Genomic DNA, 23797 nt, shown 5'->3' on the forward strand with positions numbered 1-23797 from the left:
ACAAGTGTTCAATAATTTGTTTCACTTGCTCCCTGGGTGGACAGGCTGACTACCTAGCAAGGGGAGAGACTGCCCTTGCTGACTGCCACAGGACCCAGGACAGAAAGAAAAGGATGGAAGCCACCTTGGGGCGAGGCAGGCCCTTCTTATCATTGGGATTATCTAGAGCGGGAAGTTGGGAGAATAAATACCTGCACCCCTACCGTAGCGTTTAGGGGACTGCCTGCTCCGTACGGAGGAGTACGGAGTACTAAGTGTACCGTATCTTCTGGATTCGGGCGATAAGGGACCAAGCCGACCGCACGCGAACGGAAAGGCCGGCCGGTGGCCGAGTTGGGACTGATCACTCTGACTACCACGGAGACTCAGTAAGCTACCTACTGAGCACAGCAGTACCGTACTGAGACAGACAAGAGCCTTGGGCTGTGCCGCTCAGCTCTCTCTCTCTCTCTCTCTCTCTCTTATACACACACACACCCACCTCTTTTTCCCTTTTCCTTTCTTTTTTTTATCTATCTATTTATTTTCCCCCTTCCCCTTTGCCTTTTTTTCGCGGGTAACTTACCAGGGGCAATCTCACAGCTCCAGTCAGCTCGTGGGCCCCGGTGCTTTTGCCCACCTCGTAAAAAGACGAATGGGTTGCAATCGGGGCGGTTTGCTTGGCGCCTCCCGACGATAAGACAACAACTTCTCCGTACTTAGACTAAACTCCCTTTTGCTGGGTGGACCCTCCGCGGTGGGCTGGAAGTGATGGATTCAGTCACTGTCTGTCTGTCTTGTCGGTTGGTCCCGAGTGGATTTGCGCCGTAGTAAAAATAAAATACTGAGACCGGAAAAAAAAAAAAAACCCTGGGGTCCGTCCGGGTTCAGTTGAGGGGTCTGCCTGAATCCCTCGTCTAACTTGTCGCATCCATACTGCAGCAGGAACCAGCATTTCGTACATTTCATACATACATCATACATGGCAAGGCGAAATGGATCGAGAACCCTTTCCCCGGAAGGAGGCGCACGGCAAAGAGGCAAGTAAAAGCTGGGAACCAGACATCATCATGGGAATTTGGATGGAATACGGAGTAATAAGTGCGGATCCCAAAGTTTTAGTTCTTTTTTTTTTTTGCCCTCACCACTCTCACTTCCTGCTTGACAAAGAAGAGGCCAAAGAGACCGAAGAGACCAAACAGACCAACGAGAGCAAAGACCCAAGAGACAAAGGAGAACAAAGTTCACAAAGTTCACAAATTACTAAGGACTAAAAAGGTCGCCAACTTGTCACTGCTTCCTTCTAGGGAATAATAGTCTCTAGTAAGCCTGGCCCCGGTGCTCTGCTAGTAGTTATTCTTAGCAGAAAAACGAGGGCCTCTCTGCCTCGTTCGATCCACTTGTTGCATCTAACCTATCGAGCCTTTCTCGGCCTTGATATTCAATCTCACGACATCTCTCCCTCTACTTTCCCAACCGGCTTACTCGCTTTCCACCTTATTTTTTTTTTTTACTCCCTCTGTCCTCTACTCCCCTCTAGCTTTGGTCCCTCGTTTCTCCTCGTATACCTTTTGCATTTCCTCTTCCTCCCTCTTCCTTTTTCTCTTCCTTTCCTCACCCACCTTTTCTCTCGTTAACACATCTCCGCATTTGCTTCTTGTTCTGCGTGGGCATTCCTCCAACCTCCTCCCACCTTATCACAGCTCTCCCCGCTACTTATCAGTAGCCCACCCTCCCCCATCAGACACAAGCCGAAAACAGCAAATAAGACACCACCCCCCGACATTCGTTTACGTTTACGAGCTAATCTGTCCTTATTTTGGTTTTTCTGCATCCAGCGAAGAATTTGGGCCGAGTACTTGTACATGACTCCCAAATAGAGGCCTGCCCTCTTTTCTTCTCCCTCTCCCCCCCCTCCCCTTCGTTTGTTGTTGGCAGAAAAAGCTTTGAGGGCAACAACAATGAAGTGGGCATCCAGTGGCACACTGCTGGCTCTGCTGGCCTCGCGAGCAGCGGCCTGGCCATGGAACGAATCTTATGCTGCCTATAACTTCAACCAGAACAAAACCGCTACCGATCCGCTCGATTATTGGGGCGAATGGCCCAACCACACGGGCAAATACTTCCCCTCCCCGGAGAACTGGCGAGTCCCCGTCTACACGCTGTTCCTCGATCGATTTGTGAATGGAGATCCTACCAACGATAACATCAACGGGACGTTATTCGAGCATGATCTCTCGTCGACGCAGATGCGTCACGGTGGTGATGTGGCAGGTTTATTGGATACGTTGGATTACTTACAAGGCATGGGAATAAAGGTCGGTTGTTCCGAAGATCCTCTATGGTCCCGATTTCTTTTTTCTTCTTGGAACTACGTTTGACTGACACTCCTGATTTGTAGGCACTATATCTGGCCGGAACCCAGCTGATGAACCAACCCTGGGGGTACGATGGTTATTCGGCCTTGGACACGACTCTGTTGGACATGCATTACGGTGACTTGGAGACCTGGCGCAATGCGATCACGGAAATCCACAAGCGTGGAATGTACGTGATCTTCGACAACACGATCGCAACGTATGTGTTCCCTGGTTTTTCTCTCATTCCTTGTTGAGTTGTTTTTTTTTTTTTTTTTTTCTTTTCTTTTTTTGCGACCAAAAGATGGAGGCTGACGGGATTGTGTTGATCAGAATGGGTGACTTGATCGGATTCGACGGGTACCTCAACACCACCACGCCGTTTTCGGTCCACGAACATCCCGCAATGTGGAAGACCGACCGGCGGTATGTGGATTTCGACATCGGCAACGACTACAACTCGACGTGCGACTACCCCCGGTTCTGGTTCGAAGACGGATATCCCGTGCAGAAGACGGTGACGGACCAATTGGTGGGCTGTTACGATAGTGACTTTGACCAATATGGTGATGTCGAGGCGTTCGGTGTGTTTCCGGATTGGGAACGTCAGTTGGCCAAATTCGCCTCGGTCCAGGATCGTTTGCGGGAGTGGTACTCCCCCGTACGCGAACGCCTGATCCGCCACTCGTGTATGATCATTTACTCTCTGGATATCGACGGCTTCCGGTACGATAAGGCGACTCAATCGACGGTGGACGCCTTGGGCGACATGTCTGCAGCATACCGGGAGTGTGCTCGGGCGGTGGGCAAGGAGAACTTCTTTATTGCCGGCGAAATCACGGGCGGTAACACCTTTGGTTCGATCTATCTGGGCCGAGGTCGGCAACCCGACCAGTGGCCTTCGGCCGAGGACGCGATGAAGCTCACCAACGAGTCCGCTCCTCAGTATTTCCTGCGCGAGGAGGGTCTGAACGCCATTGATGGCGCCGCCTTCCACTACTCCATCTATCGTTACCTGACCCGTTTCCTGGGGATGGACGGTAATTTGGAGGCTGGATATGATTTGGAGCCCGATTTGGTCACCGCCTGGAACCAGATGGCCCAGACCAATGATCTGGTCAATCCCAACACTGGTATGTGCTGTAGCCCTAATCTCTTGCGGAATCGTGGTTGAAAACCGCGAAACCCGCAGCAATCCAGCGACAGCATGAGGCTAATCTGGACAAACAGGTGTATTCGACCCTCGGCACATGTACGGTGCCACCAACCAGGATGTTTTCCGTTGGCCGACCGTCGAAAAGGGTGTTCAGAGGCAGTTGTTGGGCACGTATGTCACCACCCTGGTTCTCCCGGGTATCCCTCTCCTGCTTTGGGGTGAGGAACAGGCCTTTTACATCCTCGATGCGACTGCCTCCAACTATATCTTCGGACGTCAGGCCATGTCGCCTGCCACCGCGTGGCGCGACCATGGATGTTTCTCGCTGGAGTCTTCGCAGTATTACAACTGGCCCATCGAGTCCGGTCGCAACGGTTGCAATGATCAGACTGTGACCTATGACCACCGCGATCCATCGCATCCTGTCCGGAACATCATCAAGCGCATGTATCAGCTGCGCGAGGCCTTCCCGGTTCTGAACGACGGGTACTCGCTCAGCTCTTTGTCCAACCAAACCGAGCAGGTGTTTTACCGTGGTTCCAACGGAACCGCTACCGAGACCGGTATTTGGTCGGTGATGCGCGACATCAACTCGGAGGTCCAGGACCTGGGATCCGCCGCAGCGAACCAGTCGGTCTGGTTGGTGTATCACAACGTGAACCGTACCATTGACTATACCTTCGACTGTAGCCGGGAGAACTACTCTCTCGTGGCTCCCTATGATACTGGCACCTGGGTCAAGAACCTGTTCTTCCCTTATGACGAACAGAAGCTGATCGATAGCCCTTACAAGAAGGGGTTCAATGGATCCACTAAGTATAACGGTTGTTTGGCTAATATGACGCTGGATGCCTATGCCTTCCGAGCCTACGTGCCTCGCTCGTCCTGGGTGAAGGCGAAGCCCATGATCACCAAGTTCACACCCGGACACGATGTCCCGGTTGTGTCGACGGTGGCCCCCAACGAGGATGAAGAGGTCAAGGTTGCCCTGTATTTCAACGAGGAGATGGACTGTGACGGAATCTCCGACTCGATTACCTTCAGTTCGTCCACGGAGAACGGCAAGGTGCCGGTGCTCGACAAGAACAGCGCTACCTGCAAAAACATCACCATCAACGAGACGCAGTCGGAGTGGAGCGGACACATCCCCACGGCCTTTGTCTGGGAAGCCACGTTGACCGGGGTGTACAACGGTATCCACCGCATGACAGTGAGCAACGTTACCAACAAAGCCGGTGATGATCAAACCAACGCGATCGACCACTTCCTCCTCCGTATCGGTCAGATTGATAACCCTATGATCCACACCACGGCCAACTACTCGACCAGTCTGCTCCACAAGTATGATAATGGCAGTCTTTTCATCCAACATCACGCTGCGGGTGCTGATAAATATCGGTACTCGACCAATTGGGGCACTACCTTTTCTGACTGGCTGCCGTACTATGGTGGTAATGACACCATTACCGAGTCCCCTTGGTCCGGTACTAAGAAACAATCGTGGAAGGGCCATCACGTCCGTATCGAGTATTGGAGCCGCTGGACCGGTAGCAGCGATTACGTGCAAGAGGGCGATGCGGATTGGGACCACATGGTGCCTCGTCGTTTCCCCCATATCTTTTGGAACGGGCCTTACAACCAGTACGGGTACGATTCCGGCTTGGATAACGTGGTCAGTCAGGACATGGGTTCGGGATTCTGGAAGTATCACTTCACGGCCGAGTGGCCCGCGGTGGCTCAGTTGAATATCTGGGGCATGAACCCTGACGGACAACCGGATCAGAGCTGGGTGTTGGGCGATGCTGATAACGATTCGGTTCTCGACCGCATGCCTCCTTCCTCGCTGTCGGCCACGCTGATCAACATCACCAACCACCCTCCATCCCCGTACATCTCATGGAACGTGATCATTGACGACGCTACCATGCGCTTCCGGTTGTACCCGGTCGGCAAACAGGCCACTCAGATTGCCATGTTCGTGCTCTTCTGGATCATTCCCCCGATCAGCGGCGCCGCCTGCGTCTGGGTGTTCATGAAATCGTTCTACAAAGTTAAGTTCAACCAGGTCGGTGTGACCGAGAAGCACAACATGATTCCCCTGGCCATCCGTCGCAAGTTCAAGAAGCGTCCTCGTGGAACTGAGGAGAAGGAAATGGGCGCGTTGACCCGTTTGGCCAACAAGTCAGGCTTGTTGCAAACCTCGACGCCTCTCAGCGGGGCCGCGGCTGCCAAGCGTCGCATGGTTCTCATCGCCACCATGGAGTACGATATCGAGGACTGGCAGATCAAGATTAAGATCGGTGGATTGGGTGTCATGGCCCAACTGATGGGTAAAACGCTCGGTCATCAGGACCTTATCTGGGTGGTTCCTTGTGTCGGTGGAGTGGATTATCCTGTGGATACCCCCGCTGAGCCCATGAACGTCACGATCCTTGGCAACGACTACGAGGTGCAAGTGCAATATCACACGTTGAACAACATTACGTACGTGTTGCTTGACGCCCCTGTCTTCCGCCAACAGTCCAAGTCAGAGCCGTATCCCGCGCGTATGGACGATCTGAACAGTGCTATCTATTATTCTGCATGGAATCAGTGTATCGCTCAGGCGTGTAAGCGCTTCCCCATTGACCTTTATCATATCAACGATTATCACGGTTCGTTGGCACCGCTTTACCTTTTGCCCGAGACTATTCCAGCGTGTTTGTCCCTGCACAACGCCGAGTTCCAAGGTCTGTGGCCTCTGCGGACCACCACGGAACGCGAGGAAGTGTGCAAGGTATTTAACCTGAGCCTGGACGTGGTCCGCCACTACGTCCAGTTCGGTGAAGTCTTCAACTTGTTGCACTCCGGTGCTAGTTACCTGCGTGTGCACCAACAGGGTTTTGGTGCCGTCGGTGTCTCCAAAAAATACGGTAAACGGTCGTACGCGCGTTATCCCATCTTCTGGGGTCTGCGTAAGATTGGCAACCTCCCCAACCCGGATCCTTCGGATATTGGTGACTGGGACAAGGAACAGGCAAAGGCGATGAGCGGCGATATCGCCGTTGACCCATCCTACGAAGCTGGCCGTGGAGACTTGAAGCGTCAAGCCCAGGAGTGGGCCGGTCTTACTGTCAATCCGGACGCGGATCTGCTGGTCTTTGTCGGCCGTTGGTCCATGCAAAAGGGTGTCGATTTGATCGCTGATGTGATGCCAAGTGTTCTCGAGGCCCATCCCAACGTGCAGTTGATTTGCGTTGGTCCAGTGATTGATCTATACGGCAAGTTCGCTGCCCTCAAGCTCGATCATATGATGAAGCTCTACCCTGGCCGTGTCTTCTCACGTCCCGAATTCACGAGTCTGCCGCCCTATATCTTCTCTGGAGCCGAATTCGCCCTTATTCCTTCGCGTGACGAACCTTTCGGCCTCGTCGCCGTCGAGTTCGGACGTAAGGGTGCTTTGGGTATCGGAGCCCGCGTTGGTGGACTGGGCCAGATGCCAGGTTGGTGGTACAACGTTGAATCGACGTCGACATACCACTTGCTCCACCAGTTCAAGTTGGCTATCGACGCGGCCCTTAATTCCAAGGAGGAGACGAGAGCGATGATGCGCGCCCGGTCGGCCAAGCAGCGTTTCCCCGTGGCTCAGTGGGTTGAAGATCTGGAGATCCTGCAAACGACGGCAATCCAGGTGCATAACAAGGAACGAAGCAAGACAAACAACCGGCCAGTGACCCCCTCCGCCTCGAACTTCGCCCTCGCCCCGACTCCGGCCAGCCCCATGCTGGCTCCGGGCATGCAGACGCCTACGCTGCAATCCCGCGAGAGCAGCTATGCCAACCTCAACCGGCTCAGCGAGTACGTGGCCACCTCGGAAACCACCGAGAAGCCCGCCAGCGGTCTGCAACGCAAGCTGTCTCTGGGCTACCGCTCCGGCCCCGGTCACCGTCCGCGTGCGCAGCGTGCGGATCCTCAGAACGAGAACATCGTCGAGGCCGAGGAAGGCGGCGACGAGACCGACATCGAGCACGACCCCCAGGACAACTTTGGTGATGACGAGTACACGCTCAACCATGCGGAACTGGAAGAGGCGCGCCGTCTGCAGGCCGCGCGGCAATCGGGGGCTTTGGTCCCCGCCAGCCCTGGGTTCCCTCACAACAGTCTCGTTCCCTCCAGTCCTGGCACTCCTCCGACAGCCTCGCAGACTCTGTTGCCTCCGCCCAACATCCACGAGGCCCGCAACCGTCTCAGTAGCGCCTCGATGCTCTCCCTCGATTCCGTGGTCGGCGGCAAGAAGGACTTCAAGCTGCAGAAGGTTGACCCCTTCTTCACCGACAGTACGGGCGAGTACTACAACTCGTTCGACAAGAAGCTCGAAGACCTGACGGGTGAGAACTCGGAATCGCAGTTCTGTATCGAGGAGTACTTGATCCAGAGTGAGAAGGAATGGTTCGATCGCTTCCGCGATGCTAAGTTGGGTCGCTTCAAGTCGCCGACGCCCTCCATCTTCCGCGACAAGCACGGCGCCTCCCCCATGGGCTCGTACAACGACGAGACTGGCTCGCGCATGAGCGCCAGCAGCAACGAGGAGTCCAACGAGACCGACGACGAGTTCCTGCTGGGCAAGGACTACGTCCCACCCACGGGACTGCGGCGCTGGATGCAGATCCGCATCGGCGACTGGCCCATCTACTCGATCTTCCTGTCGATTGGTCAGATCATCGCCGCCAACTCGTACCAGGTCACCCTTTTGACCGGTGAAGTCGGTCAGACGGCCGAGAAGCTGTACGGCATTGCCACTACATACCTGATCGCCTCGATCTGTTGGTGGTTGGTGTATCGCTACTTCAAGTCCGTGGTGTGTCTCTCGGCTCCGTGGTTCTTCTACGGCCTTGCCTTCCTGCTGATCGGATCCGCCCACTGGGATACCAACGAGTTTAACCGTGGCTGGATTCAGAACATCGGCAGTGGTGCCTACGCGGTTGGATCGTCGAGTGGTTCGCTCTTCTTCGCCCTCAACTTCGGTGACGAAGGTGGTGCCCCCGTGGAGGTGTGGATCTTCCGCGCGTGCCTCATCCAAGGCATCCAGTCCGCCTACGTGATCGCCCTCTGGTACTGGGGATCGACCCTGACCAAGGCGTCCAGCGCCGGCGTGCTGACCAGCACGAACAACATCGCCAACTCGTGGAAGATGACCGCCATCTGTTACCCGATCGCCATCGCCCTGTGGGCCGTAGGCATCTTGTTGTTCTTGGGCCTTCCCACCTACTACAACCAGACGCCCGGCAAGGTCGCCTCCTTCTACAAGTCCGTCTTCCGGCGTAAGATCGTGCTCTGGAACTTCGTGGCGGTCATCCTGCAGAACTTCTTCCTGAGCGCGCCGTACGGCCGCAACTGGGGCTTCCTGTGGGGATCGGCGCACGCGCACGGCTGGCAGATCGTCATCCTGTGTATCGTCTTCTACGGCTTCGTCTGGGCCGGGTTCCTGTTCGTCGTCAGCCGCTATTTCAAGGCGCACAGCTGGTTCCTGCCGGTGTTCGCCTGCGGACTGGGCGCGCCGCGCTGGGCCCAGATCTGGTGGGGTGTCTCCGGTATCGGCTACTTCTTGCCCTGGGTGACCGGCGGATATACAGGCGGTGCCTTGGTCTCGCGCAGTATCTGGCTCTGGCTGGGCGTGCTGGACTCAATCCAAGGTCTCGGCTTCGGTATCATCCTCTTGCAGACGCTCACGCGCACGCACATGCTGTTCACCCTGATCTGTTCGCAGGTGATCGGTTCGATCGCCACCATCTGTGCCCGCGCCTTTGGCCCGAACAATGTCGGGCCTGGTCCCATCTCCCCCGATCCGACCTTCGGTGCCAGCTCCGTGGCCAACGCCTGGTTCTGGGTGGCTCTGTTCTGTCAGCTTCTCGTCTGTGCTGGCTTCTTGCTCTTCTTCCGCAAGGAACAGCTGGCCAAGCCCTAGTCTTCTCTCTTACCCTCTCCTTCACCCTCACACTCCTTTTTTCCTTATCATCACTATCATCTCTGACGACATCACGTCACATCGATCCCTCCAATGTACATCTAATGATCCTGTATAGACGTTTTCAGCTTATGGGCTGACTAATTGCGCTTCCAGCCCTGACGAACTGCGAGTCAGGGTTCGCTTCTTGCTTTTTGTTGTTGTCTTTCTGGTTATCTTGTCTCCTTTTTCTCCATCGCCCCCGAGCGCTCATGGGTTCCGCAATCCGCCACCATATATACATGTATATATATACATCGCGCATCATCATTACCATTGATACCCAAATACATCTTGTGTTCAAGACGGTCTTTTTCAGAGCCAATTACTTGTAGCTTTGTAGGAAAGTAGGAGGTGGGTGGTTGTTGGGTGTTGGAGTCGTGGTTCTTTGTCCGACACTGGAACGCCAGGGCAGGGGTGATTATCGTAGGGTACCACTGGATAGAGCTTGTGAATAGGCGGATTTGTTCCAGTCTGTCCGCGGTTCGAGTAACATGTGTAACTTGATTACCCTGACTTTCTTTCTGCTTCCTCAGTTGTGGGTGTCCTGCGGGTTGGTAGCTGGAACTCCCGACCGTATTGCCACGGGTCAGGAGCAGGTATAGGCTATTCATGATCGAATGGCTGACAGCAGAGCAGAGCATATCAATTGGAACACTTGATTAGATTGTCATAGTGAAAGCCTTTCAGATACCAATGATTCGAGTTGTAGATCTCTACTGCTCGCCAGGTTACAGCTGCTGTCCGTGCAAGGTAGGGTTGGGTTGCCCGAGAGCAGCTGCGTGAGCACCTACGAATGTGAAGAACCCTGTTGGCGGAAGTGGCTCACCCACAGGAATTCGCCCATTGTATCGCCGTATCGTAGCTCGCACATTCTACATTTCTAATTCCAGAGAGCCTGTCGAGGATGTCGAGGACATAACCGGGCATTATGCTGTTCTGGCCCGAGAGTTGGTGAACTTTGCCGCGGCTCGATCGCAGAGTGGTGGGTTAGGACGACCAACGGGTGAATGCATTCCTTTACACCGGTCGCAAATCAGCAATCCTCGCTATATCTCATTCAGAAGTCTTGTATTAGCATGTAGAAAAGCTTTGTAGTTGGATCCCAGGCTGTAGTGACCATCTTCGTTCAAAAAAGTGGGAAAAAAATGGAAAATCTCCAGACGGGTTTCCTACGTGCTGCCCTGGCAGCTCCCGACCGAGCATGCCCGTTGCTGCAGTTGACCACCTCTCCAAGGCATCCTAAGCAGAACTTGGCATTTGCTCTCCAATCACCAATTGAGTTCGCCACCAATTGATTATGGAGTTTATGCCATCACCAGAGACACAGGTCACATCTACTCAGGATTCTTCAGACGCGCTGCGCAGCAATGGCTTTGATTGGCGGCTGCAGATGCCTGGCCTGGACCTGATGCGATCCTGAGTAAGTTTCAAGATTAGCTGAAATTACGCAACGATGAGAGCCTCGACTCGACCCCCGGCAGCCGGCTCAACATTTCGAGCAAAAGCCGAACGATCGGCGGAAAAGTCTACCGCAATGGCCGGGGGCATCCAAGGCAGATCGACGTGTCCCGCGACGTGTCTCAGGGGCACCCAGGGTTGTGTGAGAGAGATGGTCTCAATAAGCTTGTTTAGCCTGGCGACGGTGGCCGACTTCGGCCAGTGAGATGTGGGCGGGTGATCGATCGATCGCGGTAAGACCTGGGGTAATCCATGATGCTGGAACCCTAATTAATCATCCTACCAACAGCCATGATGCCCGCCCGCATCATCGAATTCGAGAAGACGGCGAGATTGCAAAGAATTGTGCAACTCTCCTGAGGATGACGCGACATCAACACTCCATACACACAGTACAGTACACACAGTACACACAGTACACACAGTATACACAGTATACAGTATACACACTACTCCAGACTGCAGAGAGTGGCGAAGCCATCGTCGTAACGGCGATGTCATCGCCACGTAGTTTCATAACCGCATTTGCTGCCTCCATGACCTCACCCTGACATTCTCCCTCCACCAACATCTCATCCTCAATCTTCTATAAAGAGGCCCTCAATTCCAGCTTCAATCACTTTCCCCTCAACCGCAACTACCTCCATGACCATTAAGCACAATATCAACAAACCAATCTTCCACTCTCGCATCTCAACTGTTCGATTTTCCGCCCAATCTATCAAAATGGCCGACAAGTACAAGCCCTCTGGTACAGTTCTTCCAATTCCCTATCGCTCAAACACAACTAACCCCAACAACAGAGCACGGTGGTCTCCGCGAGGACGGCCAGCCCGACAAGCGCACCCAGCAGTCCCAGTTCGCCTACGGCAAGGTTGACCCCCACAAGGCCGGCCAGGAGGGTGGCTCCATCGGCGGCCAGGCCACCGGCAGCCACAGCGGTGGCAGCGCCAAGGGCGAGTTCGCCCACGGCAAGGTCGACCCTCATGAGGCCGGCCGCAAGGGCGGCCAGACTCTCGGTGATGAGTAAATGCTCTTTAGACTCATCCATCACGATTTGATGATACGACCCGACTTGGAACATGACATGACTCTCGAATATACGATCAGGGATTGGTACATGTAATTTAGTGAATGAACAAATCATAACTCGAACATGCTTTCCGAATTGGGTAGATGTAGTTTGTAGATGTAAGAGTTGATAGATGGTGCAGAATGATTTCGTGACGCTGCAGCACGAAGCTGCATTCGTCAGTCCAGTTCGATTCTCTGGCTCGGCAAATTTAAGCTTCTAGCTAACCACGTGTTGATTAGAGCCAATGCCCATAAAGTGACGCATGCGACAGATGACACTACCGGGGATGAAACGAACTCGTTGCACACTGACCTACAGACGGTGTATGTCAAATTTAGTTCACATAATGACAGCTAAATGTATGTGGCAGGGTCATCCAGGTGAACAGGATTCCAGATTCTGAGCTCCTTCCACCACCGTGATCATTCCCAATCCGATTAGCTAGTAACCCCGGGCATAAATCACCACATTCCCAAAATAATTCAGTCAGCCACGGTTGCTCTTATGGCCCATCTTTACAAGGAAGCTTCATAAGTGTTTAGACACGGGTGTTGGTGGTGAGAGATTGAGCATCACCAAGCAGCCATCTATACAGGATATATGTACATCCGCACCAAATGGTAGGTAAGTGTACACCAAAAATGTACAGACCGAAGAATCCGACCAAAGGAGAGTAAGCTCTATCATCACGTCCACCAGGATACCTCATTTGAACGGCAACCCCGGCCCCAGACACGCATCCGCCCGCTCAAAATACCAATGATGCGCATCGAAGGCCAGCAAATCCGGGATCCCCAGCAGCCCCGTGTTTCCCTGGCTGCTATCCCCATCCGCATACACAACGACCTGGCTCGTCGTGACGGTGGCATTATCCGGGGCGGTGATGTGGTATTCGGGGCTGACGTGGGCGTACCCCATCAGCTGTAGCGGCAGATTCGGCACGGGGTCGTTTGTGTGCGTGAATCGATAGTTCTTCCCCTGGCCCTTTTGCTGGTCCTGAGCGGTGATGTGCTTGGCCAGAGCAGGGTTGGCCACGCGCGGCGAGGCGAAGGCGTAGAGGGTCGCCGTCTCGTTTTGCTGGTCGCGCAGGTCGGCGGCGGCGAGAGTCGCGATGGCCGCGCCCAGGCTGTGGCCCACCACCACTAGTTCGTAGTCGGGGTATGAGGCACGAGCGTCGGTGAGAGCTGCGGTCACATTCGCTCGGACATTGGTCCAGGCGCTCCAGAACCCCAGCTCGGCCTGGCAGCCCGTGCAGAGATGTGGGTCGGCGTAGAAGAAGGTCGCGTCCGTTAGCCAGTTTCGGACGGAATACGAGCCTCGGAAAGAGAGGATCAGGGCCTGGTGCGCGTGGTCGAGGGCGAGGAAGCCGGCGGTATCTGTTGCAGTGGTGCTGAGATCACACGGTTCACTTAGTATGGTGGTTTAAAGGGGCAGGGCTCATAGCAGGGACAGTAGGCATACTTGGAGAAGTCTAGCAGAATAGTCGCATCGGCTGCCTCAACCTGGGGACAATTGCCCGCCCAACAGGCCAACTTGTGGCCCGCCTGTGCGATGTAGTTGGACTCGCAGTAGGCGGCAGCTGCATATTGCACCCAGAAATCAAATGCGTTGAGGGCATCGACGGTGATTGTCGAGGAAGGATCCCGGGGCTGCTGCGAGGGAAGGGCGCTGCAGGTAGGTAGGGCAGACAGAGCTGCCGCCAGGTATCGGGGGAGATGCATGACGATGGCACAGAGGAGACCGTCATGGTCAACAAGGGGGAGATGCACCACGAGATATAATTGCTGGCAGTTCGACTCATTCTTGGATCGCGGGTTCGGCGATCACCGACTGAAACACACAAAAATGGGTGACTGCACGCGAACGGTGGATCCGTACCTCGGTTACCAGTCGACTCCGATCTCGATCCAGCAATGATCATCTCCACATGGGGGAATTGGATTTCCGACTATTGCTTGGAAGCACCCCTGGCTGGGCTATTTCGGGATTGGCAGTGGAGTCGTAACCTGACTTGTCCGAGTAGCAGGTGCCGATCGGGGGAATCCAAGAGGTTGACGAGTTACCGAGCTTATGCCCGAGGAACAAGAATGTGACAAGCGGGAGAAGAAGAATTGGATCTAGGAAAATTGACAGAGATAAGACGGACAAAGAGAGATACTTTCAGATCGGAAATTTCAGCTTTGCACAAAGACGTTGTCTGGATTCATAGCACTTTTGCTTTCAACATAGAGAGGTAGGACAGCGAAAAAAAATCTACAGAATCATAGAACAAAGAAGACAGATGCTAAAGAGCCTTAGCCAAACGAGAGTAAACCACTACAGGACAAGGGTGATTGCTATGGACAAATGAAGCAAATCCTAGAAGCTCCAGGAAGCGTCCACCGATTACATTCACAAAAGCCCAGAGAGCCAGGGATGAAGGACGAGCGTTCTTTATTTGGTTATCCAGCAGGATTATGCGAATATAGAATACGCAGCATCAGCTGCAGGAGCATTTTTTACCCGGACTATATAAGCAACAGTTGGGTCTATGTGTCTCCCTCACTCCGCAGCAACCACTCGATCCATATTGTGGATCTCACATCCCACTTATCCCAAAACTCAACACAGTCAAACATGATGAATGCACCGATAGTTTTTGAGATGCTCCCAGATAGCCGGCCTGCACCACGCTGGAGGCACACGTATGCAGATCATGTCGCGATGGTGGTTGACAAGAGATCCGGGACCCAATACGGATACGCAATAATAAAGCACCCGTACTGGCAGATGTACAGCATCTTCTGCGACGATGCAGATGTCCGAGATTCCCAGTGGATAGCAGTTCAAGAACTGCTCTTGACCGTTATCGAGCAAGGACGGAAGAAACACCCCGACCTGCTACCTTTGATGGGAAGTATTGAGACGCCCAAGTGGGTGCAGTTCTATCGAGAGCTGGCTCCAGACGATGATGACAAAGACAGAGCCTATGGCCTTTACCAGTACAACCTCGGAGGCAAGACGAGGTTCTTTAGAGACCAGGACGAGGACGAGCTGACACAGCTGTGGTATATAGCACCGGGCATCGACTTTGGCTGGAGCTTCAATTGAGTCTATTGCTTCCGTGCGGATAATCCAGGGAGAAGACCCTTTAATCAAGTTATCACGAATATCAATACTACTAATACTTGAACCTAAGTTTTGAACGGTTGGCTACTGATTCCAACGATGAAGCTAGATTAATAGCATCAACAATAAGCCCGATCTCTTGAAAGCAGGAGAGCGAACACATATGTCTTGACGAACAGGCATGTTCGCTCAAATTACCCCGGCTGTACTGAGGTGCAAACATCGGCCCCACCAGTGCTGGTATCATAACCTTGCAGAATATGTGGGTAATCTTAGAATGCCTATCCAGGGGTATCCGACTATTCCTCGCGCAAGCGAGCCGAAACCAAGGGGCTGCCATCCACAATGCGGGAGAAGTCATGGGCATCGAGACACGCTTGGCGGGAATTGACCACACTTGGCCCTGCTCGGGCAAGCACATCGTTCTCGTACGCCGTTAGAGACTTGCGAAGCTCGTCTATGCCGAGAGACCTGCTCAGTGCAATGAATTAGTACCAACGTCAGCGATGCATACATCGACAGGTAGCGCTGGACACTCACCCCAGGGATCGCAAGTCCACTCGCTTCGTCAAATCCAGGACATCGACAATGGCATTGTTGGCCCCCTCTCCGCGGACTACGTTTATTTTCCGATCAGCAAGTCACAATGCCGATCAGGGGTCATCATCATGCGGAAACATACACATCGTCATCGTATGAGCCGAGTCGCCCATTAGCACCACCCGTGGATGGGCAGTGCCTTGCCCTGATCGGAACAGCCAGTCGGCAATGCGGATGGATCGCACTTCGGTGCTCTCGGGCAAGTGATGAACCAGGCCTCTGAAGGGCTCGACCCAGTTCGCGGTCAAGGACTTCATCAATGCGAGTCTCTCGGCATTGTCACTGGGAACGGGGATTCCCTTCTCATCGGACCAAGATACGATGATCTGGCAGAGGTATTTGTCTTTGTCGCTCTCGTCGAAATTATTGGGTGTATCGAGCACTGCGGGCATTCGAGCAGTCCCTTGGTCAGCAAAAGGCTCCTTGACGGCGGGGACAACGATTCACCTACAGCTGAAAAAGAAGAAGATGTTTGTATCTGGATGCGAGCCCTGGAAGATAAAGGGGTCGATGGTCTCCGCTCCGCCCATCTGCTCCGCCGAATAGAGGGCAGCTCCACCCAGCAGCTGCACGGGCAGGGGGTTCATCTCGTGGCCCTCAGGGTACACGATCTCACGTGTGCGGGAGCGCGATCCATCGCACCCGACCAGCAGGCAACCCGTGTACGAGGTCCCATCTTGGAAATGTGCGGTGACGCTTTCGGTCGTGGAATCGATGCTCGTGAGAGATTTGTTCCACTGGAGACCGAGATCGGTGGCCAGCAGCTGCCTCAGTCGCACGCGGCTGACGCGGATCCGTTCGGCGGCGGGGACGCTGTACAAGGCCGATCCCGTGCGAAGATCAAAGAACTGGAAGCGCCCCGTGTCCCCTCGTATGGCAGCAGCTTTGTTCACATACGTCTCCGGCAGACGGGCCACGAGGTAGTCAGGGAGGAGTTCGCGCAGCGCCGGGAGACCCCAGTGGAGGGTCAGCCCCCAGCCACCACTCCGCGCATCGATCGAGCCATCTTGTTCGAAAAGCAGATATGGGATTTGATGTCGTTGAAGATACTGAGCCAGCAGGAGGCCGCTGATGCCTGCACCAGCGATGAGCACGGGGAGATCAGCCATGGAGGGAAGCAGAGGAAAGGAAGGGTGAGGCAGATGCACGGGCTGTATGTCTGTCTGCACAGGACAGGTTTTGCTCATCCCTTGCTTTTCACCCGACGTATCATTGACTGATAGACGGCTAGCCGCGGTGGACTGACAGCCACAGCTTTCCCGTGTCTCTGACTAATATAAGGGGGACACCGTCGATCGTGTCTTTAATTCATTTCTTCCCTGCTGCTTTACAGACAGCTGAAGGCTAAGAATCCTGGACTAGCAGGGATGGTAAGGAGGCAGAGGATAATGAGACAGTTACCAATATACAGTCTGGCACCACCACGGGCCACTAAAGAGTACTAAGAAGTCATCGGCCCCTCACCGGTCGGAAAAAGACCCACAAACTGTCTCTAGTCTATGAGCCTAACAAAAGTTGAGTACGGAGTTTACTGTAGTTACAGTGGCACACAAGGCCGCGGCCGAGCACGGGATGGGGTCAACCCCGGCATTAGCCCTCAGTCCGTCGTCCGCCAGTGGATGCTTCAATCCATTCATCCCCCCACTATCACAGGCAACAACAGCACAGGCGTGGAAATAATATAGTACTAGTGTAATATCATCTCCCTAATTCGGTCCCTTCTCGGGGAAGTGTGACCGATCCCGAGCACGGCTTAATCCAGCCAGTGCCATCACCACCGATTGGACCGGGAGAAACCTCGACCCAGTCAACCTTGCTTTAGTTCCAATCCACGACCACTTTCGCCCTATTCTTATTTGCAGCCAAGCTGCTAAATATTGGCAGGGTTCATACCTTATTGACACTAGGAAATCTGGGTTTCGCCGACCGGTGAGTGATTAATCAAGTAAATAACACCAAAAAGATTTAGGGTGGCCACGCTGTTAGTGATCTTTCGCGGACTTTTCCTCCAGCGAGACGCGCAACTCCACTGTCATATGAATGCCCCCTTCCTCGAGCCCCCCACTTTCCAAAATCAGCTCTTCGCTGGGAGTCCGTCGTGGGCGTGGAGCCGCCGAGGTGGTGGACTGGAGCTGGGAGCGTGGGTGTTTCGACCAAGACTGCAAGGCATAACTCTGCCCGTCATAGCGTTTCTGGTCACTGTGCGATCGGAAATCACGCACGGCGCCCTTGAGCAGAGGTGCAAGGAAGGGAATGCATGTCACGATGTTCTGGAAGGGGTCAGTTGGTCAGGAGGGTTGGATCCATCCACCGAAAGGACCACAGGCACTCACCCCGACGTTGAACTCGATGGTGCCCCACAGGACTAACATGGTCGAATTCCCGTCTCCATATGCCACCCGGTGGATCTGAGCCAGTCGCAGGATGGAGCAGATGGTGGTGAAAAGTCCCAAGAGGAACAAACACACCACGCCCGCTTTCTGGGCGGGTCTAATATTGAGCTGCATGAGCAGGGGGATGGGTAGAATGAGGATGGTCACGTCGCAGATGATGGTGAACGCGGCCAGTCCATAGAAGGTCGGGCCCGAGGGAAGACACGATCCAGCTGTTGTAGGGTTCCATGCCCGTTTAACCTGTCCAGCGTCGTCGGTCAGTCTGGTCAGTCGCTCTCAACTTTCTCGTCTTGGACATACTGGATGGCAGTTGAAAATCAGCACTAATGCCCCCACAAGGTGACCAGCGGTGGAGAGGGTGATTGTAACCCAGATGAGCATTCTATACAGTGTCTTCGACGTCCCAGAAATCAATCGCAGGTAATTCAAACATAACGAAGCCTTGAACCCGGCGATACCGACTTGGTAGAAAGGTCGACCGGCATAATTGAGCTATGAACTCTTTCGTCAGCTGGTTGCCTACTGTTGAGACTACAAGCAAAAATACCTTGGTGTACTCGGGCAGATCCTCCTTTGGTCGCAGCTTCAGAGGTAGCCCCAGACCGTACCTGCTTTCTACTATGTTCAGCTCGCTTTCCGACCGACAGACGGGAATAAAAAAGAAGGTCACTCACGAGCCATACATAGTGCGCTGTAGATAATGCTGAAGACCTAGTACACCACGGGTGAGCGGCGGACAACAACACATAGCCTTCATTTGATGAGTGTACCATAGTCATCACCATCACATAGTCGGAGGCTTCCAGCCGACGAGCGTGGAACCGAATAGCCAAGCGTAGGCAGACGATGATGAACATCGACAGGGTCAGGCCTAAACATACCCCCAGTATCAGGCGATATTGCGATGCTGCCTCCACCTCGGGCGAGGCATGGTGCACCCAAGTCATGGTCAAACTGGCTGCAGGAAAGCAATCGCACAGTGGAGGGGACCACGAGTCTTAACTACGTTCTCAATGTTCACACCACGGCAAGCAATGATGCAGCTCTCCTGCAGCAATTAACCTTGATGTGCTCAACCCAGGGTGTGAAACTAGTGCGCTGGCGAAGGACGACCGGCCGTCTTCCTGCATGCACTAGACCAAGTAATTAATTTGGCAATAGATTATGCCTCATGCAACCTGCCGGCCTCGACTAAATGAGCTGGTTGCACCAATGCCATTCCGGTGCGTAACACAATATCCCGCACGAAAGAATTTTCCATTTAGAACCCCTCTTCCCCCTGGTGTCAAAACCCAATTTGCTTTTCCCTCCTCGTTGCCTGAAACCAAGTCAAGATGGAGGAGAAACAGCCCACTTCTCAGGCCTTGCCTACCGCCGATCGCACTGATGATGCGGTGGAATACCTCCAGGGCCACATGGCCGGGGCTGGCACCCCTCGGATGGATCTTCGAGCCCTCCGTCGCAAGATCGACTTCCGCCTTATTCCGTTCATGTTTTGCTGCTATGTCTTGCAGTTCCTCGACAAGGTGATGCTGAATTATGCCGCGGTGATGGGGATGAAGAAGGACCTCGGCTTGGCAGGGAACGAATACACCAACACAGCCACCTGGTTCTTCCTGGCCTACCTGATCGCTGAGGTGCCCAACAGTAAGTCGAGTCCCTGCAGCCATGTATGGTGTCTGATCGTGCGCTTACTCACTCGCCCTTCCCCAGCCTACTGCCTTCAGAAAGCGCCCGCTGCGAAATGGCTGGGAGCCAATGTTACCTTGTGGGGTGTTGCTGCCGCCGCATCGGCTGGAGCCACCAACTATCCAACCCTCTTGACTGCGCGTGTCTTCCTGGGCATATTCGAGGCGACGATCGGTCCATCGCTGATGCTGATCAGCAGTCAATACTATACCAAGAGTGAACAGGCCCCACGCTTTACCTTCTGGTACAACGGATTGGGAGTCGCACAGATCATTGGTGGACTGGTTTCATTTGGCTTCCAGCATGTGGAGCATGCGGCGATGGCTGGATGGCGCATCATGTTCCTCGTCATCGGCCTAGTCACCGTCGTTGTCGGCGTTCTCACTTTTCTGCTGATCCCGGATACCCCCATGGAGGCGACGTGGCTGTCCGACGACGAGAAGATTGCCCTCCTGCAGCATGTCAGTGTCAATCAGACGGGGGTTTGGAGTCGCAAGTTCAACTTCAAGCAGATCTGGGAGGCTTTGCTGGATGTGCAACTCTGGTTGCTGACCTTGATCACCATCCTGGTAAGGACATCAGATGACCGCGTCTCCACTCTTTCTTCAGAAGCTCATTCTTGATAGATCTCTGTATCCAGCGGTGTGGTCACCTCGTACTCGGCGACTCTCATTGCCAGCTTCGGCTACCCGGGCCCGATTTCGGCCCTGCTGAACATGCCCTCCGGCGTTGTCAGCATCTTCTTCACCCTGCTGGTCGGAATCGGCATCCGCAAGACCTCCCATCGCTGGGCGTGGAATATTCTCTGCACCATTCCCGGGATCATCGGGGGCGCTCTGCTCTCCTTCTTGCCCAAGAGCGACAAAGCTGGCGTGCTGATCGGGATCTACCTGGTCAACGCAATCGTGGCGACCCTGCCCATCCTGTATCAATGGACGATGGCCAACTGCGCGGGCCACACCAAGCGCGCCTTCGGGAGCGCGCTTGTCGCGGGGTCATTCTCGGTGGGAAACATCATTGGGCCCCAGACGTTTCAGGCGCGCGATGCCCCCGAGTATCGGCCGGCCAAGATTGCGGTTCTGGCCACCCAGGCGGCCGCTGCGGTCATGTCGGCGGTGCTTTTTGCGTATTATGTGTGGGAGAATCGGAGGCGGGATCGGAAGTACGGGAAGGTCGAGGACGCGATGGTGGAGGAGGCCAAGTGGGCAGGGCTGACAGATAAGCAGAATAGCCGGTTTCGGTATGTGTATTAAGATTGGGTGGCTGGATATAGTGTGACCAAGATGCAAAGGTTACTTGACAAGCGTCTCTTGACGGTACGTGATGCGTAGGCTGACAGCTTACTGTTGCTTTCGTGTATGATTCAAGGCTTCTGCTAATCCCGTCGGGATGTGTTGCCATAAGGCCAACGTGCTGCCTCAGGCCGCAGGAAGTGTGTGGCTTGTTATGGGAGGGGATGTGGCGCGATTACCCCACCAAATGTGGCTGAAGCCGAGTCCATATGGATATGTACAAATGATACCTGACAGTGAAACCATGGTCCAACCGAGCCCCACAGCCCAAGCCCAAAGCCCTCAATGCCTTTCATGGGAAGACCAGCTCGCTTCACGTCGAGCTTCTGCGCCGACGTTGCTATGAGGGGCATCTGCTATCAGCCTTGCTGTTCATAGTGGGGCATTGCTATGTGTTCATTGAATATGGCACTGGTGGGGCTTGCCTCGGGAGATCTCCCTTATTTCCATCAGTTAATGTCAATCTCCTGGAAAAGTTTAAGCAAGTCATCGGACATCAGCATCGAAACTGAGTGACTAGTGAGCAGCACGGTGATTTGGCTTTCAAGTGAGCTAGCGATAATGGAGATCCCAGGCATGAGGGGAGGTGACTCGATGTCTTTCATACCTACACACGGTTTTCTCCTTCCACACTCTCATAGTATAACCAGATAGCCGGTATCTCCCGGTTCACAGTACTACCAATTCTAAAAGATTCCACCGTCTACCACCGGACTGACATAAATACTTAGTAAAAAGTCCGGCATCTATAGATTCTCACGCAAATCCAATCCTTTCCAAACATTTGATATCATCCTGACCCATATCATCTTGACTGACACCAACCATCCTGGGCTATCCCTTTCTGAGCTATACCACCCTGATACTATCCTTTCTGAGTGATATTGTCCCCATTCATATCATACCCACTGATACCATACCCACTGACCATCATGGCCGAGACAACCGAGAAGCTGGGTTACTGGGCGCACTGCCTGGGCCAGATATTCCCTTCACACGAGGGCTTTGACGTAAGTATCGAGAGCCCCAGGCCTACCCCTAGCGAGTGGGAAGTGTGGTCCCCCTACCAGAAACTCATGATCTCGCACCAACGGGGACCCTTCCTTGTGTTCATGGTGGCCAACCCGGGCTCCTGGCAAGAACTAGAACATAGCCTCTTCCAACAAATGATGGCCCTGGGGGAGACCCCTTGGAGTAGGCGCCGCGGCGTCATCGCGAACGGAGTTCTCGTTCGATTCTACCACTTTCAGGATCCCAGGTCCCTGATTCTTCGAGCAATAGGTGATCCATCGAACAATTATTTCGAAGATGCAAAGGACAAGGCAGACATCGAGAAGCGATTGACATTCTACAAGTTGGCAGCTCAAAGAGAGTGGCTTAGCCAGAACACGTCATCGCCGTGATGCCTATGTTTCCTCCAACTTCTCCGATACGTTCTGGATAGTTGTGCTATGTGACTATCTTAGATTACTATATAAATGTGAACAAGAACACATTTTCAGTCAACGTCTTCTTTCCATCTGTAAATGCGACGCAAAAGTATTCCAAATGAGATAGGCCAGACGTAAGGTGCTCAGTGTTTGATAGCTACACAGACTCTTCTGATGTGATTCGAAATCTTATACTCGGTAATCTACATGCGTACCTGGTAAACAAATTATTTTTAAACTAGGCTTGTGCTGTGCAGGACCCCGCACTAAACTACATTTGGATCCCGTCAAGCCCCACTGCGCCATGTGCCATCTCACCCCGCTTTTTCTGGGACCATCCGAACAGTCACTGCCACCGTCGACCGTCGACCACCGGAAAGTGAGAAGCTTCAAGTGCTAATAACACTTCCTTCGGTTCGATCTGATGCGTTTGGTGCTTTTGCGCTTACAGCTGCCGCAGTGGCGGTGCACGACATCCTATCGCTCTCACGTTCAGATAACTCCACAGAATATCAAACATGCGTCGACAACGAAATTGATCTGACAGGCCTGCAGACAGAAAGGCTTGTCAAAGGAGACTTGTTACCCTCTACAAGGCCAATGAGTTTCAAGAATTCGAAGAACTCTCGGCACGTCTTTCGAGAAGGAAAATGATGGGAGTCTGGCAAGATAAGCTGTCGAGGTGAGCGGAGAGTGTAGGCATCTAGAACGGGATCAGAATCAATATCAATGAGGCAAGAAGCTCGCACATCATCAGGTCATTGTTCAGGACCCTGTTCTAATTTTGATTTGCAAGGTAAGTAGCATAGGGGTGAGTAGCAACCCCGAGGTACATTAAGTTGGCAATGTTGGTAATCTGCGACCAATGGGAAGGAAGGCAGTGCACGTTTGATCACCTGACGAGGAAAGAGAAGGACCAGAGCCAAATATTCTGAGTCATTCTGGCTCATACCGGCATGAAGTCGGTGCTGAAAATACGAGCAGCTAGCCAAATACTTGCATATGGCCTTTTAGTGAGGAAGCTATACAGACGGCGGTGTGAGGATCGACTCCCCCGGACCTCCGACGGGGAAACTGTGGGGGCAAAACCGCTCTGTGCGCATGAGCATAGATTGAAAACCTATGAGTCAATCGCAACGAAAATGGCCAGAACAACGGCAGACTCAGACCCACGGCCTATCAAATCCTGCGTCCAAATCAATGCATTTTAATGTATGAAGGATTCTGAGCTGATTGGGCACCGCCCTTATCTTGTCAGCGCTTGAGTCGCTAGT

At 53.6% G+C, this 23797-nt stretch overlaps 9 protein-coding genes across 9 annotated transcripts; 6 read left to right on the forward strand and 3 right to left on the reverse strand.

The window, feature by feature from the left end:
* The first annotated feature begins 1441 nt into the window (after positions 1–1441).
* ags1 (alpha-1,3-glucan synthase Ags1) lies at positions 1442–9785 on the forward strand. Its single transcript, XM_025591340.1, has 4 exons — positions 1442–2297; positions 2381–2556; positions 2670–3469; positions 3567–9785. Exons 1-4 carry the CDS (start codon positions 1941–1943, stop codon positions 9434–9436), a joined length of 7203 nt encoding a protein of 2400 aa, XP_025447811.1. The 5' UTR covers positions 1442–1940; the 3' UTR covers positions 9437–9785.
* A 184-nt stretch (positions 9786–9969) lies between these two features.
* BO95DRAFT_427102 (uncharacterized protein) lies at positions 9970–10573 on the forward strand (the record flags this gene model as incomplete). Its single annotated transcript, XM_025584782.1, has 3 exons — positions 9970–10074; positions 10213–10257; positions 10280–10573. 3 exons carry the CDS (start codon positions 9970–9972, stop codon positions 10571–10573), a joined length of 444 nt encoding a protein of 147 aa, XP_025447812.1.
* Positions 10574–11576: 1003 nt separating this feature from the next.
* BO95DRAFT_437978 (uncharacterized protein) lies at positions 11577–12023 on the forward strand. The gene is made up of 2 exons (XM_025585400.1): positions 11577–11687; positions 11740–12023. Exons 1-2 carry the CDS (start codon positions 11663–11665, stop codon positions 11964–11966), a joined length of 252 nt encoding a protein of 83 aa, XP_025447813.1. The 5' UTR covers positions 11577–11662; the 3' UTR covers positions 11967–12023.
* Positions 12024–12716: 693 nt separating this feature from the next.
* On the reverse strand, positions 12717–13732 carry BO95DRAFT_478211 (lipase family protein; the record flags this gene model as incomplete). Its single annotated transcript, XM_025590023.1, has 2 exons — positions 12717–13401; positions 13473–13732. The coding sequence occupies 2 exons, from the start codon at positions 13730–13732 to the stop codon at positions 12717–12719; spliced, it is 945 nt and encodes a 314-aa protein (XP_025447814.1).
* Positions 13733–14627: 895 nt separating this feature from the next.
* BO95DRAFT_427104 (uncharacterized protein) lies at positions 14628–15101 on the forward strand (the record flags this gene model as incomplete). Its single annotated transcript, XM_025584783.1, has 1 exon — positions 14628–15101. One exon carries the CDS (start codon positions 14628–14630, stop codon positions 15099–15101), a length of 474 nt encoding a protein of 157 aa, XP_025447815.1.
* BO95DRAFT_437979 (FAD-dependent oxidoreductase) lies at positions 15076–16908 on the reverse strand. The gene is made up of 4 exons (XM_025585401.1): positions 16171–16908; positions 15802–16101; positions 15660–15735; positions 15076–15590 (listed from the first exon to the last, which is right to left on the reverse strand). Exons 1-4 carry the CDS (start codon positions 16826–16828, stop codon positions 15419–15421), a joined length of 1206 nt encoding a protein of 401 aa, XP_025447816.1. The 5' UTR covers positions 16829–16908; the 3' UTR covers positions 15076–15418.
* A 793-nt stretch (positions 16909–17701) lies between these two features.
* Positions 17702–19059, reverse strand: BO95DRAFT_350980 (uncharacterized protein; the record flags this gene model as incomplete). Its single annotated transcript, XM_025582068.1, has 6 exons — positions 17702–17989; positions 18053–18352; positions 18413–18604; positions 18660–18727; positions 18787–18823; positions 18883–19059. The coding sequence occupies 6 exons, from the start codon at positions 19057–19059 to the stop codon at positions 17702–17704; spliced, it is 1062 nt and encodes a 353-aa protein (XP_025447817.1).
* A 387-nt stretch (positions 19060–19446) lies between these two features.
* BO95DRAFT_403228 (putative MFS transporter) lies at positions 19447–21122 on the forward strand (the record flags this gene model as incomplete). The annotated part of the gene is made up of 3 exons (XM_025583918.1): positions 19447–19759; positions 19826–20391; positions 20428–21122. The coding sequence occupies 3 exons, from the start codon at positions 19447–19449 to the stop codon at positions 21052–21054; spliced, it is 1506 nt and encodes a 501-aa protein (XP_025447818.1). The 3' UTR covers positions 21055–21122.
* Positions 21123–21865: 743 nt separating this feature from the next.
* On the forward strand, positions 21866–22679 carry BO95DRAFT_478215 (uncharacterized protein). The gene has a single exon (XM_025590024.1). It carries the CDS (start codon positions 22026–22028, stop codon positions 22494–22496), a length of 471 nt encoding a protein of 156 aa, XP_025447819.1. The 5' UTR covers positions 21866–22025; the 3' UTR covers positions 22497–22679.
* The last annotated feature ends 1118 nt before the right edge of the window (positions 22680–23797 follow it).

The sequence above is a fragment of the Aspergillus brunneoviolaceus genome (genome assembly GCF_003184695.1).
Source record: "Aspergillus brunneoviolaceus CBS 621.78 unplaced genomic scaffold BO95scaffold_2, whole genome shotgun sequence".
NCBI lineage: Eukaryota > Fungi > Ascomycota > Eurotiomycetes > Eurotiales > Aspergillaceae > Aspergillus > Aspergillus brunneoviolaceus.